Consider the following 19119-nt stretch of genomic DNA (forward strand, 5'->3'; position numbering starts at 1 on the left):
ATGTAGGAGCCCCGGTGGTGAAGTGTGTTAAAGCACTAAACTGCTGAACTTGCAGACCAAAAGGTCCCAGGTTCAAATCCCAGGAGCGGAGTGAGCTCCCGCTGTTGCTCCAGCTTCTGCCAACCTAGCAGTTCAAAAACATGCCAATGTGAGTAGATCAATAGGTACCGCTCTGACGGGAAGGTAATGGTGCTCCATTCAGTCATGCTGGCCACATGATCTTGGTGGTGTCTGCGGACAACGCCGGCTCTTTGGCTTAGAAATGGAGATGAGCACCAACCCTCAGAGTCAGACAAGACTGTAATTAACAGGGGAAACCTTTAGCTTAACTGTGCTAAATATTTCATTTTAAAGTCTAATATATTTGATTTCTTGTCTCTTCTGTTTTCTTTCTGTGTTTTTCAAGACACACTGCCAACATTGCAATGGGCAGGGAAGAGGTGTAGCAATGATTTTACATTCCCCTTCCACCTTATTTTGGCCTTGTAAAACTTTCCTTCCATTGACATTTATTGGAAAGAAAATAGCTATGCTGACTCCAAGGCTGCCATGGGGCTTCCATACTGGAAAGGGCTTTGAAAGCATCAGATCAGTGGCCTTCTTTGAACACCCCTGTTTTCCATCTATGGATCCTTGAACAGGAGCAGAGCTTTCTATAGTGGCTTTCTTCTTTTCCCAGAAAGAGAGACACTTGTGTCATGCAACCACTCCACAAAAGAACTGCTCTGTCATTTTGCAAATATGTACAATGTATTTAAATGATGTTCTGATGAGCAGAATATGTGCCATAATTAGTCAACTGAGGTGTGTGTTGAGATTTGTGCTCAGAGAGATATATTGTATTTCCCTCCCGCAGAACTGAATGTGGACCCGATTATGTGGAGATCTATGATGGCAATCTCGACTCAAAACTCCTTGGGCGCTATTGTTCTGGTTCTTTCCTAACATTTACTTCAACATCAAATGTTCTCACAGTGAGGTTTCATACTGATTCCTCAGTAACATCCAGAGGCTTTGATGCTTACTACTCCTCATTTTATTACCACCTTGGTGAGTATATGCACACATAAAATTTTGTATGTGTGGATATAATCTGCCTGCTGATTTTTTACACTTTTGATAAAATCATATTTCTGATATAAACACTAAAGGTTTTATATTATAAACTAGCAATACTTGTCTTTTACGTTCTCTTTCATTAATGTTATTACAAGATTGTAAATAAAAATATATATTTCTGGTACTTTTTCAAGATCTCCAGTTGGTGAATGGAAATCATCGCTGTGAGGGGCGTGTTGAAATTCGTAACTCTGTTTCCACATGGGGGACAGTCTGTGATGATTTATGGGACTTAACTGATGCAGAGGTTGTGTGCAGACAACTTGGATGTGGATATGCTGTCAGTGCACCGGGGTCAGCACATTTTGGGCAAGGCTCTGGTCCCATTCTCCTGGATGATGTTAGATGTAGTGGGAATGAATCCTACCTATGGGATTGCCCTAACAATGGCTGGGGAGTCCATAACTGTGGCCACGGTGAAGATGCAGGTGTCATATGCTCAGGTACCGTTCAATTTTGAAATATAAATCTTTTATATTTATGTATATACTCATGTATATATTGACCTCATGTACAAGTTGAGGGCAGGTTTGGGTGCCAAAGTTATGGCATTTGGTATAAACTATGGGTAAGTTGAAGGTCATTCCTTGGGGAAGAAAAAGCACTAATTCCACCTCAGTGGGCCACCCTTGGCCACCACTTCGTTTTGCCACCCAGGCAATCATAACAGTGAGAGTAGAAGATGTTGATGATTCTTTTAGGGTATTCCAGGACAAATCAATCTCTTGCCTTTTGCTACTCTACCCAGAGAAGGGGATAATTCCTTTTATTTTGCACATTAGCTCAATACAACTTGATTGTATTGTTTTGGAAGATGAGGATGAGTTTATCTATCCCATATCATATCCAGGAGCCCCTGGTGGTGCAGTGGATTAAACCATTGAACCGCTGAACTTGCTGATTGAAAAGTCAGAGGTTTGAATCTTGAGAGCAGGGTGAGCGCCCGCTGTTAGCCCCAGCTTCTGCCAACCTAGCAGTTCAAAAACATGCAAATGTGAGTAGATCAATAGGTACCGCTCCGGCGGGAAGGTAACGGCACTCCATGCAGTCCTGCCAGCCATATGACCTTGGAGGTTTCTGCGGGTAACTCTGGCTCTTCAGTTTAGAAATGGAGTTGAGCACCAACCCCCAGAATTGGACACTATTAGACTTAATGTCAGGAGAAAACCAGGGCCAGCAGTGTGTAAATCTCCCACACTGAAAAATATATTTTGCACACATTTCAAATCAGTCCTACCTGAAGATCTACAACAGGGCGGCCTTGATCCAGTGGTATCTTTTGCACATACAGAAGCATTTCTATGCATACACACGAAGAATGTTTTTTTTTGCAATCCCCCCTCTTATGTGTCATATTCAATCCCTGCTTCCTACATATTCCAGCACAGAAGTTCAGGAGGCTGATGGAGGAATTATTCCACCAGCTCTGTCAGTTTACTTTGTGCTTACTTTGTGTCTGATCTGTCTACAAGGAAAGAGCAGTATTTTGCACATAAACTGCCAGTGGAGAGAGAAGTTGATACCTTCTCTGCCAGCCTGCTGTTTTTGTAGTGCAATATATAGCACCCTGTTTTCTTTGTTTAAGAAGAGTCATGTTGACTGTTTATTGCCTATGTTTTGTTTCACATTTGTTGTATTTTGTGTCACACCTTGAGTGTTTTGTGAGTCGCTCCAAGTCCCTCTGGGAGATGGTGGCAGGATATTATTATTATTATTATTATTATTATTATTATTATTATTATTATTATTAATAATAATAATGATAATAATAATTATTATTATTCAGGAACAACATGCAGGAATATCTGCATGTGTATATGCTACGTATATATGTATATACATCTCTTGCTCTCTCTGTGTGTCTGTCAGTGTGTGTACACAATGTGGGCTTTACTGCAAGACTGAAAGGGAGAAATTCTCGACACAATGACAGTGTGTATATATTGCATGATATCCAACAGTCCTTTCTTTTCCTTTACTGATGTTTACCATTCATACTGTTCTAGTTAAAGCATTAAAACATTTGAAAGAGTACTAAAGGGTATCTTTTCTTTTTCAGGTGCACTCAATACAACAACAGGTAATAAGTAGCTTCACAAATGTTTTTTTTTTGGTGTTGATTAAAAAAAAAAATAACAAGACCTATAAAGGTATTGCAACCGCAAAAATACTCCAGCTTCATTAGGCATTAGGTTAAGAAGGAGAAGTAGTTTGGAGCTGAATAACTCATTGGAAAAATAATTAGTCATGATCCTATTGGTATGTTATACAAGAGTTTTGTAAACTTACGGATGTAGTTGGATGTTTTCATTCAGTGTGGAACCTCTTTATTCAGTTTAAGTTATCAGAAGCCGAATGAAGAATGCAACCCAATGGTAGTATAGCACAACCGGTGTGTAACTAACTGATCATGGAGAGACATAAATGATTAGGGCATTCTTCAATTCTTCCTACTCAGAGAGGATTTTTTTTTATTTTTTAAATGTTGGGAAGCAGTTAAAGCATCATTTAAAACCAGGCTCCCCACTCCCCACAGAAACATTTCTTGAACTAATAATACTTGTCTTTTACATTTTTGTTTACTACAAGTTTGTGAATGAAGAATATTTTTCTGGTACTTTTTCAAGGTCTCCGATTGGTGAATGGAAGTCATCGCTGTGAGGGACGTGTTGAAATCCATAACTCTAATTTCACGTGGGGGACAGTCTGTGATGATTTATGGGACTTAACTGATGCAGATGTTGTGTGCAGACAACTTGGATGTGGATATGCTGTCAGTGCTCCAGGATCAGCATATTTTGGGAAAGGCTCTGGTCCCATTTTTCTGGATGATGTTAGATGTAATGGGAGTGAACCTTACTTATGGGAATGCCCTAACAATGGCTGGGGAGTTCATAACTGTGGCCATCATGAAGATGCAAGTGCCATCTGTTCAGGTATTTCCTGATTTTGTTATATATATCTTTAACACTTCTTTATTTTCATATTGAAACATTGGATCACTTTGATATGACAGGATGCACATGTAACATCTCTTGATTCTCCCCTTTTATTAGAACTCTTATACCTACACTCTAGCTAGTAGCTACCTATTAATATGCTGAAAAGTTATCTTCAGTTTATCCAACATCATCCATAGGATCTTGGTGAAATTATGCATCCCTCTAATTAGGCTCAGGCATGGAAGGGAAGGAGACAAAGAAAATATGGGTGGGGGTCATAATTAAAAAGGAAAAGGCCTGCCCACTCAAATTTCTATGACTGTGCCTCCCCATCATGAGAATATTCAGTAAAGGTTTAGGTCCCAGTGACTGAGGGATCGTGCAAGGAATGTGATACCATCACAGTATTACATATGTATCAATACAGATTTTATGATCATGCTAATGAGGGCAAAAAGTCAGAGTAATCATCATGCTGAAAATGTTTGAGGAGGAAATGCTTCCCTGTTGTCTTAGAAGTAGAGGTAAAGGTAAGGTGAAAGGTTTCCCCTGACGTTAAGTCCAGTCATGTCTGACTCTGGGAGTTGGTTGCTCATCTCCATTTCTAAGCTAAAGAGCCGGCGTTGTCCGTAGACACTCCAAGGTCATGTGGCTGGCATGACTGCATGGAGCGTCTTAGAAGTACTATCCAATAATTCAGTTTTATTGTTTTCTGCCATGCTTTCATATCTACAGGACAGCTTAGTAAAGTTGGAAAAAAGATGGGTTTCTCCAATCAGTGCCCATTGGCAACAAGACCTTTCTGCATACAATGGACAACAATTTCCATCTTTTTGCTAAATTGTACACTAAAAAGACTAACCTTATGAAAACATCAAGAAAGGGTGTCTTCCTTTTCAATTCAGCTCATCTTCCACAGACATTATCATCCAACCATGGCTATGGGCACATCTACACTGACCACTTAGGTCAGATGGTTCCCAGATCAGCTCTTTGGCATCCAAATGCCTCACAGAGCTGATTTGGGGCAATGCAGGACAAGGCCATTCAGCCTTACCCCATGTCAATTAAAGTTGTTGGATAGTCCGAATTCTGGCATACTATTCAGACTATTCCCAGACTTCGGATGTGTCTGAACATTTGGGCTGATATTGTAATAGGACCATCTGCAACTGTTCTCACTGCCATCCCATCTTTCTTGGGCTTGGTTGACCTGGTTGACATGAATGGCAGTTAACATTCCCACCCATCCTCTATGTTGAGGTGGTCCCATTGCCTGCAGTGACATCACCCAGGGTAATATGGCAACTGGGAAAGGAAAGAGGAGAGAATTGGATAATTTCTTTTCTCCACATACCTTCTCCCCCTCTTTCTTTGTCCCATTTCCACAGAAGATGTTACAGCCCATGGGTAGTACCCCGTGTTGTGAGTGGAGACCACCACAATGTGGAGAATGGGAAGGGACATTAAGGTTCAGCCATGAAAAACTAGAACAATGTGATGTTACAGAGCATATCAGCCATAAAGTTGCAGCACAGATGGGGTTACAAACTCTGAGATAAGAGGTCAGTGTAAATCTGCCCTTTGTCTTAAAAATAAAAAATAGAAGGATTATCTTTCTAAGCAAAATCTAAAAGTGTACTTTTCTTTACAGTTGTGTGATCTTTATGCACTTTGTCACAAGTGTGCTGTTTATCCCAACATAGAAACTGTGTGGACACTCAACAGATATTTTATAGAATAATTTGGCAGCGAATGCTGGCCATATAGACATTTCAAATCAATAATAATAATAATAATAATAATAATAATAATAATAATAATAATAATAATTTATTTTTCTATCCCGCCACCATCTCCCCGAAGAAACTCGGGGCGGTTAACATGGGGCGATGCCCAAACAAAACAGAATAAAGCAATTCAAACGAATATCAAAACAAAACAGTAATAACATAAATCAAATCAAATAAACAATTTAAACATTATAAAAATACAATAAAACACATAAAATCAGAACAAATGAGTAATAATACAGCATCAACCACTGGAGATAAAAGGGGTTGGGCATATAACATAAATCAAATAAAATAAACAATTTATACATTATAAAAATACAATAAAACACATAAAATCAGAACAAATGAGTAATAATACAGCATCAACCACTGGAGATAAAAGGGGTTGGGCATATAAAACACAATATCCAAAGCTTTAATAAAGTGCATAAACAAGTGTCAGAGAGTCAACTGGGATAAAATGGGATAAGGTAAGGTAGGAAGGGATTAAAGTGCTAAGAAGTAATGCCTCGGTGAAAGGGTCAAACCATTAAAGTGTTCATGGTTTCTTTTTTAATGGGTTTCTTTTTTAATTTTTCAGGTACACATTTTACAACCAGAGGTAAGATCCCATTTAATGAAATTGACACATTTTATTCAGTCAACTCTAGTGACAGTAATATTTTAGATTATGTGGCCCAATTCAGAACAGGCTTTCAGCCATTTTCATCCCAAAGAAACAAACTGTTCTTCTCTGTGACTTGCTATGGTACCTGGCAGCATGACTTAAGAACAAGCATGATTTTCCTCTCTCCTTCAGAACTATAGTTCATATCAGAGGGAACTATAGTTCTGAATCCCCAGGTGAAAGCTTCCCTCTGATATGAACTTGGAAATTGTAGGTGATGATATCTTTGGGAAACTTCCTACTACTGTCTCTTTCCTACTTTCTAACATATGGGGCATTGTATAAATACATATGCACAGACATTTAAATATATATCTGTCTTAAATAAACATATTTTAACATATATTTTCTGTTGTATTTTCAGCGCCTTCTCGTCCAACACCTACAGGTAACTGGGACATGTTTTTAATAGATATGAAGTAGAGGTTTTCCTTGTGTTTTAACATAAAAATTTTAGTAAATTATTTAGTGTTAGTGTAAATGATTTCAGTTCTAAAATAGATATCCAAATCACATAAAAACAATGCATTCAGTTGCACTGATAAATGCTGGAAATGTGGGAAAGAAGAAGGCACATTTTACCACCTGTGGTGGTCATGCAACAAAGTAAACAGCTATTGGAAACAGATTCATGTACATCTAGAAAAGATATTAAATACAAATTTTAAAATGACACCACAAATGTACCTTTTGAACATGCCCAAAGAAGAATTGGAAAGGAAATATGGAAGAATTTTGTTTTACATGACAGTGGCAGCTCGGATAGTATACGCTAGATATTGGAAAACCTCAGAGGTACCTCCCTTAGCAGAACTGGAACAATATATTATAGAGTTGCTGATGATGGACAAAATAACAATGCACTTAAGAGGAGAAACTTTAGAGAACTTTGTTAATGAATGGCAACCAATGATCCAACATTTCAATGTAAAATTAATCTAAAAATGTACATAGAGGAAGGTAATAGACTGAAGGCAAGGAGGAAACGGATATAAATTTGGAACTTACAATATTTTATATGTACTATACAAATAGAAGCCTGTGACCCCTTATTGAAAATATATTGTCTGAGAAATGATTATGAAAGACTAATAGATGAAAGTATTGCACTGTATGCAACAAACACTTGCAATGTATGTATATTTGAATGAATGAAAATAAATAAACAAACACACACACACACACACACACACACACACACACACACACACACATATATATATATATATATATATATATATATATATATATATATAAAACAATGGATTCAGTATATAGAGTTCACTTCTGATTGTATGGGAGGTGCAAAATGGCCTCTGGTGATGGCATCCTAATTGTGGGATAAGAGAGAGGCCAAGCCAAGCCAAAAAAATCAAGCTGAGCGGTGGCAAGGCAAGGCAATCAGATTAAAGCACCAGGATGCAACTGAGAGTAATGGAGGTGGTCACCCCATTAAATAGACTCAGCCTGAGTAAGACATGTCATGGCGTTCTTCTACTCCAATTGGCCCAACAGGCAGGGCTCACAGGGAAACCCTGTGTGAAGACGGGCACACGGTGGCATACTCTTTGCATGCCACATGCTCCATGAACAGCTACCACATGGTCCTGTTATGGATGGGAAACCGTTGCAGCTGGGGCCTTGGCATTGCGGCCATCTGACCAAGCCAAAAAAGCTGAATTGGCTGAAAGAAAATGGCTAAAACGTATCTGCTCACAAGCCTATTAATGATCTTACTTCATAAATCTGCCAGTTTATATGCCATTGTGTCTTTCCTTATCTTTTACTTTACAGGAAATTACTCTTGTGGTGGTGAACTTCCAATTTCATCAGGGTCCTTCAGTTCTCCCTTCTATCCTGGATATTATCCAAACAACTTAAATTGTACATGGACAATTAGAACTTGGAACAATTACCGCATCAACCTCACATTTTCAAGCATTCAGTAAGTAGAAGAAGTTTTTTCAGAAGCAAACAACCCTTTAAAATGACAGCTTTTTTAAATGAAAAAGTGAAAACGTGGTGTCTTTCCTACTTCTTGGACAGTACATGAAAAACCCCTCCATTCAACCAGAGGCACTAACAATCTTAGTGAATATATTGACGGTTGTTCTATTTCTCATTACAGCCTCATTTTATATCTTACTAAAGGGGCAAAGCAATCGGCAGGAAGCATTTTTCTTCTTTTACTTGCCTTTCTGTCCTAAACAGCTAACTTCACTGCTTTGAGGTGGCACAGAAAATAGCTGGTCCAGCCTCTATTCCAACTAGAAATACAGTAGAAACTTACTTATCCAACATAAACGGGCCAGCAGAACGTTGGATAAGCGAATATGTTGGATAATAAGGAGAGATTAAGGAGAAGCCTATTAAACATCAAATTAGGTTATGATTTTACAAATTAAGCACCAACAAATTTGACAGAAAAAGTAGTTCAATACATAGTAATGTTATGTAGTAATTACTGTATTTACGAATTTAGCACCAAAATATCACGATGTATTGAAAACATTGACTACAAAAATGTGTTGGATAATCCAGAATGTTGGATAAGAGAGTGTTGGATAAGTGAGACTCTACTGTATTGGTAAAATGATGGGTGCATCTGGGATTGTTCTTTTTCCCTACAGACCTGAAGCAAGACAGTCTCAGTCCCAGCTGCTAGAGAGTATTGCCTACATTGTGATCACATATGTCACTTATGATCACATATGCCATTGTCGTCACCCCCAACACCTTGAAAACAATGTCAATGTCTATGCAGAGAACACAGCTTCCACAGATTGTTCAGCATGATGGCAATCAAAAGATTATCCCGTTCCATATTTGTGGGGGCAAATCTATGAGAACTTTGCTCCCTTAAATCTCTCCCCATCCTATTTGGGATTAATGTTTTGAAGTCTAATATGTTTTGATTTTTTGTCGTTTCTGTTTTCTTTTTGTGTTTTTCAAGATACAGTGCCATCATTGCAATATTAGGGAAGAGGTGTAGCAGTGATTTTACATTCCCCTTCCACCTTATTTTGGCCCTGTAAAACTTTCCTGAGCCCCGGTGGCAAAGTGTGTTAAAGCACTAAACTGCTGAACTTGCAGACCAAAAGGTAGCAGGTTCAAATCCCAGGAGTGGAGTGAGCGCCTGCTGTTAGCTCCAGCTTCTGCCAACCTAGCAGTTCGAAAACATGCCAACGTTGAGTAGATCAATAGGTACCGCTCCAGTGGGAAGGTAACGGCGCTCCATGCAGTCATGCTGGCCACATGACCTTGGAGGTGTCTACGGACAACGCCACCTCTTTGGCTTAGAAATGGAGATGAGCACCAACCCCCAGAGTCAGACATGACTGGACTTAACGTCAGGGGAAACCTTTACCTTAACTGTGCTAAATATTTCATTTTAAAGTCTAATATGTTTGATTTCTTGTCACTTCTGTTTTCTTTCTGTGTTCTTCAAGGCAGACTGCCAACATTGCAATGGGCAGGGAAGAGGTGTAGCAATGATTTTACATTCCCCTTCCACCTTATTTTGGCCTTGTAAAACTTTCCTTCCATTGACATTTATTGGAAAGAAAATAGCTATGCTGACTCCAAGGCTGCCATGGGGCTTCCATACTGGAAAGGGCTTTGAAAGCATCAGATCATTGGCCTTCTTTGAACACCCCTGTTTTCCATCTATGGATCCTTGAACAGGAGCAGAGCTTTCTATAGTGGCTTTCTTCTTTTCCCAGAAAGAGAGACACTTGTGTCATGCAACCACTCCACAAAAGAACTGCTCTGTCATTTTGCAAATGTGTACAATGTATTTAAATGATGTTCTGATGAGCAGAATATGTGCCATAATTAGTCAACTGAGGTGTGTGTTGAGATTTGTGCTCTGAGAGATATATTGTATTTCCCTCCCGCAGAACTGAATGTGGACCCGATTATGTGGAGATCTATGATGGCAATCTCGACTCAAAACTCCTTGGGCGCTATTGTTCTGGTTCTTTCCTAACATTTACTTCAACATCAAATGTTCTCACAGTGAGGTTTCATACTGATTCCTCAGTAACATCCAGAGGCTTTGATGCTTACTACTCCTCATTTTATTACCACCTTGGTGAGTATATGCACACATAAAATTTTGTATGTGTGGATATAATCTGCCTGCTGATTTTTTACACTTTTGATAAAATCATATTTCTGAAATAAACACTAAAGGTTTTATATTATAAACTAGCAATACTTGTCTTTTACGTTCTCTTTTATTAATGTTACTACAAGTTTGTAAATGAAGAATATATTTCTGGTACTTTTTCAAGATCTCCAGTTGGTGAATGGAAATCATCGCTGTGAGGGGCGTGTTGAAATTCGTAACTCTGTTTCCACATGGGGGACAGTCTGTGATGATTTATGGGACTTAACTGATGCAGAGGTTGTGTGCAGACAACTTGGATGTGGATATGCTGTCAGTGCACCGGGGTCAGCACATTTTGGGCAAGGCTCTGGTCCCATTCTCCTGGATGATGTTAGATGTAGTGGGAATGAATCCTACCTATGGGATTGCCCTAACAATGGCTGGGGAGTCCATAACTGTGGCCACGGTGAAGATGCAGGTGTCATATGCTCAGGTACCGTTCAATTTTGAAATATAAATCTTTTATATTTATGTATATACTCATGTATATATTGACCTCATGTACAAGTTGAGGGCATGTTTGGGTGCCAAAGTTATGGCATTTGGTATAAACTATGGGTAAGTTGAAGGTCATTCCTTGGGGAAGAAAAAGCACTAATTCCACCTCAGTGGGCCACCCTTGGCCACCACTTCGTTTTGCCACCCAGGCAATCATAACAGTGAGAGTAGAAGATGTTGATGATTCTTTTAGGGTATTCCAGGACAAATCAATCTCTTGCCTTTTGCTACTCTACCCAGAGAAGGGGATAATTCCTTTTATTTTGCACATTAGCTCAATACAACTTGATTGTATTGTTTTGGAAGATGAGGATGAGTTTATCTATCCCATATCATATCCAGGAGCCCCTGGTGGTGCAGCGGATTAAACCATTGAACCGCTGAACTTGCTGATTGAAAAGTCAGAGGTTTGAATCTGGAGAGCAGGGTGAGCGCCCGCTGTTAGCCCCAGCTTCTGCCAACCTAGCAGTTCAAAAACATGCAAATGTGAGTAGATCAATAGGTACCGCTCCGGTGGGAAGGTAACGGCACTCCATGCAGTCCTGCCAGCCATATGACCTTGGAGGTTTCTGCGGGCAACTCTGGCTCTTCAGTTTAGAAATGGAGATGAGCACCAACCCCCAGAATTGGACACTATTAGACTTAATGTCAGGAGAAAACCAGGGCCAGCAGTGTGTAAATCTCCCACACTGAAAAATATATTTTGCACACATTTCAAATCAGCCTACCTGAAGATCTACAACAGGGCGGCCTTGATCCAGTGGTATCTTTTGCACATACAGAAGCATTTCTATGCATACACACGAAGAATGTTTTTTTCTGCAATCCCCCCTCTTATGTGTCATATTCAATCCCTGCTTCCTACATATTCCAGCACAGAAGTTCAGGAGGCTGATGGAGGAATTATTCCACCAGCTCTATCAGTTTACTTTGTGCTTACTTTGTGTCTGATCTGTCTACAAGGAAAGAGCAGTATTTTGCACATAAACTGCCAGTGGAGAGAGAAGTTGATACCTTCTCTGCCAGCCTTCTGTTTTTGTAGTGCAATATATAGCACCCTGTTTTCTTTCTTTAAGAAGAGTCATGTTGACTGTTTATTGCCTATGTTTTGTTTCACATTTGTTGTATTTTGTGTCACACCTTGAGTGTTTTGTGAGTCGCTCCAAGTCCCTCTGGGAGATGGTGGCAGGATATTAATAATAATAATAATAATAATGATAATAATAATTATTATTTTTATTCAGGAACAACATGCAGGAATATCTACATGTGTATATGCTACGTATATATGTACATACATCTCTTGCTCTCTCTGTGAGTGTGTCTATCAGTGTGTGTACACAATGTGGGCTTTACTGCAAGACTGAAAGGGAGAAATTCTCGACACAATGACAGTGTGTATATATTGCATGATATCTAACAGTCCTTTCTTTTCCTTTACTGATGTTTACCATTCATACTGTTCTAGTTAAAGCATTAAAACATTTGAAAGAGTACTAAAGGGTTTCTTTTCTTTTTCAGGTGCACTCAATACAACAACAGGTAATAAGTAGCTTCACAAATGTTTTTTATGGTGTTGATTAAAAAAATAAATAACAAGACCTATAAAGGTATTGCAACCACAAAAATACTCCAGCTTCATTAGGCATTAGGTTAAGAAGGAGAAGCAGTGTGGAACTGAATAACTCATTAGAAAAATAATTAGTCAGGATCGTATTGGTATGTTACACAATGTCACGACCCAGGCTGCAGAGCACCAATAACCATACACAGAGGCCAGAATCTATCTAATATCTTTATTAAGGAAATATGTAAAGTCAATAAAAGTAAATGTAGAATATAGTTCAGAAGATGACCTTTCTGGAAAGGTCAAATATAGTCCAGGAAAACAATGTCCAATATGAAATAGTAAGGTCCAAAGTTGTAATCCAGTAACCGAAACACTCACTTTGCCAAGCAAAGTGAGGGGAGATGACAAGGTCCTTTAGTCCATGAAACTTAGGCAAGGCAAGGAAATAGCTTGATTCTTGGTACACAAAGCTTGATTCAAGGCAACAAGGAACGTGGAGCAAGGACAGGATCCGTGGTAAATTCGTGGCGAGGTCCAAAAACAAGGCAAGGTCCGTGAAGCAAGGCAAGGTCCTGGGAAGCAATACAGGGCTGGAAACAGGAGCAAGAACTCGACCGCGGGAGTAGCGTAGTCCACACACAACCTACTCCCGTAGCTGACGAATTGACTCCGCAAGACTCCTTCGTGGGCAAAACACCTAAGTAGGGTCTCGGTTTCCCGCCAAGAGCAGATTCTCTGGGGAACCAGAAGCGAAAGCCATTCTCTGGGTCCAGATGCATGACTCCCTAAAGTTTCCCATGGGAAACAGGTTTAATCAGCCATTTGTTTGGCCGCGATTCTCAGGCTTCTGCGATTAGCCTGTTGAGCTCCTCTCTGTTGTTGACAATAATCACGGCGAGAAAAAGGGGGAGATTTTGGCTCTGGGCTTGTTTGGCAAACTTCTGGAAGGCAAATCTCCTGCAGGTGCAAGGGTTCCAGTTCTGGCTGAGAAAGTTCCAATTCTGACTGAAACGGAGGAAAACCAAAGTTTTCCTCCTCATCTGTCACAACAGTGTTAGGGACGGGACTACATGGCCCATGAGTCATCACACACAAGAGTTTTGTAAGCTTACTGATGTAGTTGGATGTTTTCATTCAGTGTGGAACCTCTGTATTCAGTTTAAGTTATCAGAAGCCGAATGAAGAATGCAACCCAATGGTAGTATAGCACAACCAGTGTGTAACTAACTGATCATGGAGAGACATAAATGCTTAGGGCATTCTTCAGTTCTTCCTACTCAGAGAGGATTTTTTTTTCTTTTTTAAATGTTGGGAAGCAGGTAAGGCATCATTTAAAACCAGGCTCCCCACTCCCCACAGAAACATTTCTTGAACTAATAATACTTGTCTTTTACATTTTTGTTTACTACAAGTTTGTGAATGAAGAATATTTTTCTGGTACTTTTTCAAGGTCTCCAATTGGTGAATGGAAGTCATCGCTGTGAGGGACGTGTTGAAATCCATAACTCTAATTTCACGTGGGGGACAGTCTGTGATGATTTATGGGACTTAACTGATGCAGATGTTGTGTGCAGACAACTTGGATGTGGATATGCTGTCAGTGCTCCAGGATCAGCATATTTTGGGCAAGGCTCTGGTCCCATTTTTCTGGATGATGTTAGATGTAATGGGAGTGAACCTTACTTATGGGAATGCCCTAACAATGGCTGGGGAGTTCATAACTGTGGCCATCATGAAGATGCAAGTGCCATCTGTTCAGGTATTTCCTGATTTTGTTATATATATCTTTAACACTTCTTTATTTTCATATTGAAACATTGGATCACTTTGATATGACAGGATGCACATGTAACATCTTTTGACTCTCCCCTTTTATTAGAACTCTTATACCAACACTCTAGCTAGTAGCTATGTACCTATTAATATGCTGAAAAGTTATCTTCAGTTTATCCAACATCATCCATAGGATCTTGGTGAAATTATGTATCCCTCTAATTAGGCTCAGGCATGGAAGGGAAGGGGACAAAGAAAATATGGGGTGGGGATCATAATTAAAAAAGAAAAGGCCTGCCCACTCAAATTTCTATGACTGTGTATATTCAGAATATTCAGTAAAGGTTTAGGTCCCAGTGACTGAGAGATCATGCAAGGAATGTGATACCATCACAGTATTACATATGTATCAATACAGATTTTATGATCATGCTAATGAGGGCAAAAAGAGTCAGAGTAATCATCATGCTGAAAATGTTTGAGGAGGAAATGCTTCCCTGTTGTGTTAGAAGTAGAGGTAAAGGTAAGGTGAAAGGTTTCCCCTGACGTTAAGTCCAGTCATGTCTACTCTGGGAGTTGGTTGCTCATCTCCATTTCTAAGCCGAAGAGCCGGCATTGTCCGTAGACACTCCAAGGTCATGTGGCTGGCATGACTGCATGGAGCGTCTTAGAAGTACTATCCAATAATTCAGTTTTATTGTTTTCTGCCATGCTTTCATATCTACAGGACAGCTTAGTAAAGTTGGAAAAAAGATGGGTTTCTCCAATCAGTGCCCATTGGCAACAAGACCTTTCTGCATACAATGGACAACAATTTCCATCTTTTTGCTAAATTGTACACTAAAAAGACTAACCTTATGAAAACATCAAGAAAGGGTGTCTTCCTTTTCAATTCAGCTCATCTTCCACAGACATTATCATCCAACCATGGCTATGGGCACATCTACACTGACCACTTAGGTCAGATGGTTCCCAGATCAGCTCTTTGGCATCCAAATGCCTCACAGAGCTGATTTGGGGCAATGCAGGACAAGGCCACCTTCATTCAGCCTTACCCCATGTCAATTAAAGTTGTTGGATAGTCCGAATTCTGGCATACTATTCAGACTATTCCCAGACTTCGGATGTGTCTGAACATTTGGGCTGATATTGTAATAGAACCATCTGCAACTGTTCTCACTGCCATCCCATCTTTCTTGGGCTTGGTTGACCTGGTTGACATGAATGGCAGTTAACATTCCCACCCATCCTCTATGTTGAGGTGGTCCCATTGCCTGCAGTGACATCACCCAGGGTAATATGGCAACTGGGAAAGGAAAGAGGAGAGAATTGGATAATTTCTCTTCTCCACATACCTTCTCCCCCTCTTTCTTTGTCCCATTTCCACAGAAGATGTTACAGCCCATGGGTAGTACCCCGTGTTGTGAGTGGAGACCACCACAATGTGGAGAATGGGAAGGGACATTAAGGTTCAGCCATGAAAAACTAGAACAATGTGATGTTACAGAGCATATCAGCCATAAAGTTGCAGCACAGATGGGGTTACAAACTCTGAGATAAGAGGTCAGTGTAAATCTGCCCTTTGTCTTAAAAATAAAAAATAGAAGGATTATCTTTCTAAGCAAAATCTAAAAGTGTACTTTTCTTTACAGTTGTGTGATCTTTATGCACTTTGTCACAAGTGTGCTGTTTATCCCAACATAGAAACTGTGTGGACACTCAACAGATATTTTATAGAATAATTTGGCAGTGAATGCTGGCCATATAGACATTTCAAATCAATAATAATAATAATAATAATAATAATAATAATAATAATAATAATAATAATACTTTATTTTTCTATCCCGCCACCATCTCCCCGAAGAAACTCGGGGCGGTTAACATGGGGCGATGCCCAAACAAAACAGAATAAAGCAATTCAAACGAATATCAAAACAAAACAGTAATAACATAAATCAAATCAAATAAACAATTTAAACATTATAAAAATACAATAAAACACATAAAATCAGAACAAATGAGTAATAATACAGCATCAACCACTGGAGATAAAAGGGGTTGGGCATATAAAACACAATATCCAAAGCTTTAATAAAGTGCATAAACAAGTGTCAGAGAGTCAACTGGGATAAAATGGGATAAGGTTAGGTAGGAAGGGATTAAAGTGCTAAGAAGTAATGCCTCGGTGAAAGGGTCAAACCATTAAAGTGTTCATGGTTTCTTTTTTAATGGGTTTCTTTTTTAATTTTTCAGGTACACATTTTACAACCAGAGGTAAGATCCCATTTAATGAAATTGACACATTTTATTCAGTCAACTCTAGTGACAGTAATATTTTAGATTATGTGGCCCAATTCAGAACAGGCTTTCAGCCATTTTCATCCCAAAGAAACAAACTGTTCTTCTCTGTGACTTGCTATGGTACCTGGCAGCATGACTTAAGAACAAGCATGATTTTCCTCTCTCCTTCAGAACTATAGTTCATATCAGAGGGAACTATAGTTCTGAATCCCCAGGTGAAAGCTTCCCTCTGATATGAACTTGGAAATTGTAGGTGATGATATCTTTGGGAAACTTCCTACTACTGTCTCTTTCCTACTTTCTAACATATGGGGCATTGTATAAATACATATGCACAGACATTTAAATATATATCTGTCTTAAATAAACATATTTTAACATATATTTTCTGTTGTATTTTCAGCACCTTCTCGTCCAACACCTACAGGTAACTGGGACATGTTTTTAATAGATATGAAGTAGAGGTTTTCCTTGTGTTTTAACATAAAAATTTTAGTAAATTATTTAGTGTTAGTGTAAATGATTTCAGTTCTAAAATAGATATCCAAATCACATAAAAACAATGCATTCAATTGCACTGATAAATGCTGGAAATGTGGGAAAGAAAAAGGCACATTTTACCACCTGTGGTGGTCATGCAACAAAGTAAACAGCTATTGGAAACAGATTCATGTACATCTAGAAAAGATATTAAATACAAATTTTAAAATGACACCACAAATGTAGCTTTTGAACATGCCCAAAGAAGAATTGGAAAGGAAATATGGAAGAATTTTGTTTTACATGACAGTGGCAGCTCGGATAGTATACGCTAGATATTGGAAAACCTCAGAGGTACCTCCCTTAGCAGAACTGGAACAATATATTATAGAGTTGCTGATGATGGACAAAATAACAATGCACTTAAGAGGAGAAACTTTAGAGAACTTTGTTAATGAATGGCAACCAATGATCCAACATTTCAATGTAAAATTAATCTAAAAATGTACATAGCGGAAGGTAATAGACTGAAGGCAAGGAGGAAACGGATATAAATTTGGAACTTACAATATTTTATATGTACTATACAAATAGAAGCCTGTGACCCCTTATTGAAAATATATTGTCTGAGAAATGATTATGAAAGACTAATAGATGAAAGTATTGCACTGAATGCAACAAACACTTGCAATGTATGTATATTTGAATGAATGAAAATAAATAAACAAACATATATATATATATATATATATAAATAAAACAATGGCTTCAGTATATAGAGTTCACTTCTGATTGTATGGGAGGTGCAAAATGGCCTCTGGTGATGGCATCCTAATTGTGGGATAAGAGAGAGGCCAAGCCAAGCCAAAAAAATCAAGCTGAGCGGTGGCAAGGCAAGGCAATCAGATTAAAGCACCAGGATGCAACTGAGAGTAATGGAGGTGGTCACCCCATTAAATAGACTCAGCCTGAGTAAGACATGTCATGGCGTTCTTCTACTCCAATTGGCCCAACAGGCAGGGCTCACAGGGAAACCCTGTGTGAAGACGGGCACACGGTGGCATACTCTTTGCATGCCACATGCTCCATGAACAGCTACCACATGGTCCTGTTATGGATGGGAAACCGTGGCAGCTGGGGCCTTGGCATTACGGCCACCTGACCAAGCCAAAAAAGCTGAATGGGCTGAAAGAAAATGGCTAAAACGTATCTGCTCACAAGCCTATTAATGATCTTACTTCATAAATCTGCTAGTTTAAATGCCATTGTGTCTTTCCTTATCTTTTACTTTACAGGAAATTACTCTTGTGGTGGTGAACTTCCAATTTCATCAGGGTCCTTCAGTTCTCCCTTCTATCCTGGATATTATCCAAACAACTTAAATTGTACATGGACAATTAGAACTTGGAACAATTACCGCATCAACCTCACATTTTCAAGCATTCAGTAAGTAGAAGAAGTTTTTTCAGAAGCAAACAACCCTTTAAAATGACAGCTTTTTTAAATGAAAAAGTGAAAACATGGTGTCTTTCCTACTTCTTGGACAGTACATGAAAAATCTCTCCATTCAACCAGAGGCACTAACAATCTTAGTGAATATATTGACGGTTGTTCTATTTCTCATTACAGCCTCATTTTATATCTTACTAAAGGGGCAAAGCAATTGGCAGGAAGCATTTTTCTTCTTCTACTTGCCTTTCTGTCCTAAACAGCTAACTTCACTGCTTCGAGGTGGCACAGAAAATAGCTGGTCCAGCCTCTATTCCACCTAGAAATATTGGTAAAAGGATGGGTGTATC

At 39.1% G+C, this 19119-nt stretch overlaps 1 protein-coding gene across 1 annotated transcript in view; it reads left to right on the forward strand.

The window, feature by feature from the left end:
- The window catches only part of dmbt1 (deleted in malignant brain tumors 1), a 279374-nt gene that overhangs the window by 25978 nt on the left and 234277 nt on the right, over positions 1 to 19119 (forward strand). Inside the window, exons 11-24 of the mRNA XM_062976978.1 lie at positions 857 to 1050; positions 1254 to 1562; positions 3179 to 3199; positions 3747 to 4055; positions 6438 to 6458; positions 6889 to 6912; positions 8319 to 8469; positions 10424 to 10617; positions 10820 to 11128; positions 12715 to 12735; positions 14214 to 14522; positions 16793 to 16813; positions 17244 to 17267; positions 18616 to 18766. Of these exons, the coding sequence (XP_062833048.1) occupies positions 857 to 1050; positions 1254 to 1562; positions 3179 to 3199; positions 3747 to 4055; positions 6438 to 6458; positions 6889 to 6912; positions 8319 to 8469; positions 10424 to 10617; positions 10820 to 11128; positions 12715 to 12735; positions 14214 to 14522; positions 16793 to 16813; positions 17244 to 17267; positions 18616 to 18766 (2058 nt within the window). The remainder of the gene's footprint in view (positions 1 to 856; positions 1051 to 1253; positions 1563 to 3178; positions 3200 to 3746; positions 4056 to 6437; positions 6459 to 6888; positions 6913 to 8318; positions 8470 to 10423; positions 10618 to 10819; positions 11129 to 12714; positions 12736 to 14213; positions 14523 to 16792; positions 16814 to 17243; positions 17268 to 18615; positions 18767 to 19119) is intronic.

The sequence above is a fragment of the Anolis carolinensis genome, chromosome 3 (genome assembly GCF_035594765.1).
Source record: "Anolis carolinensis isolate JA03-04 chromosome 3, rAnoCar3.1.pri, whole genome shotgun sequence".
In the NCBI taxonomy this organism is placed as follows: Eukaryota; Metazoa; Chordata; class Lepidosauria; order Squamata; family Dactyloidae; genus Anolis; species Anolis carolinensis.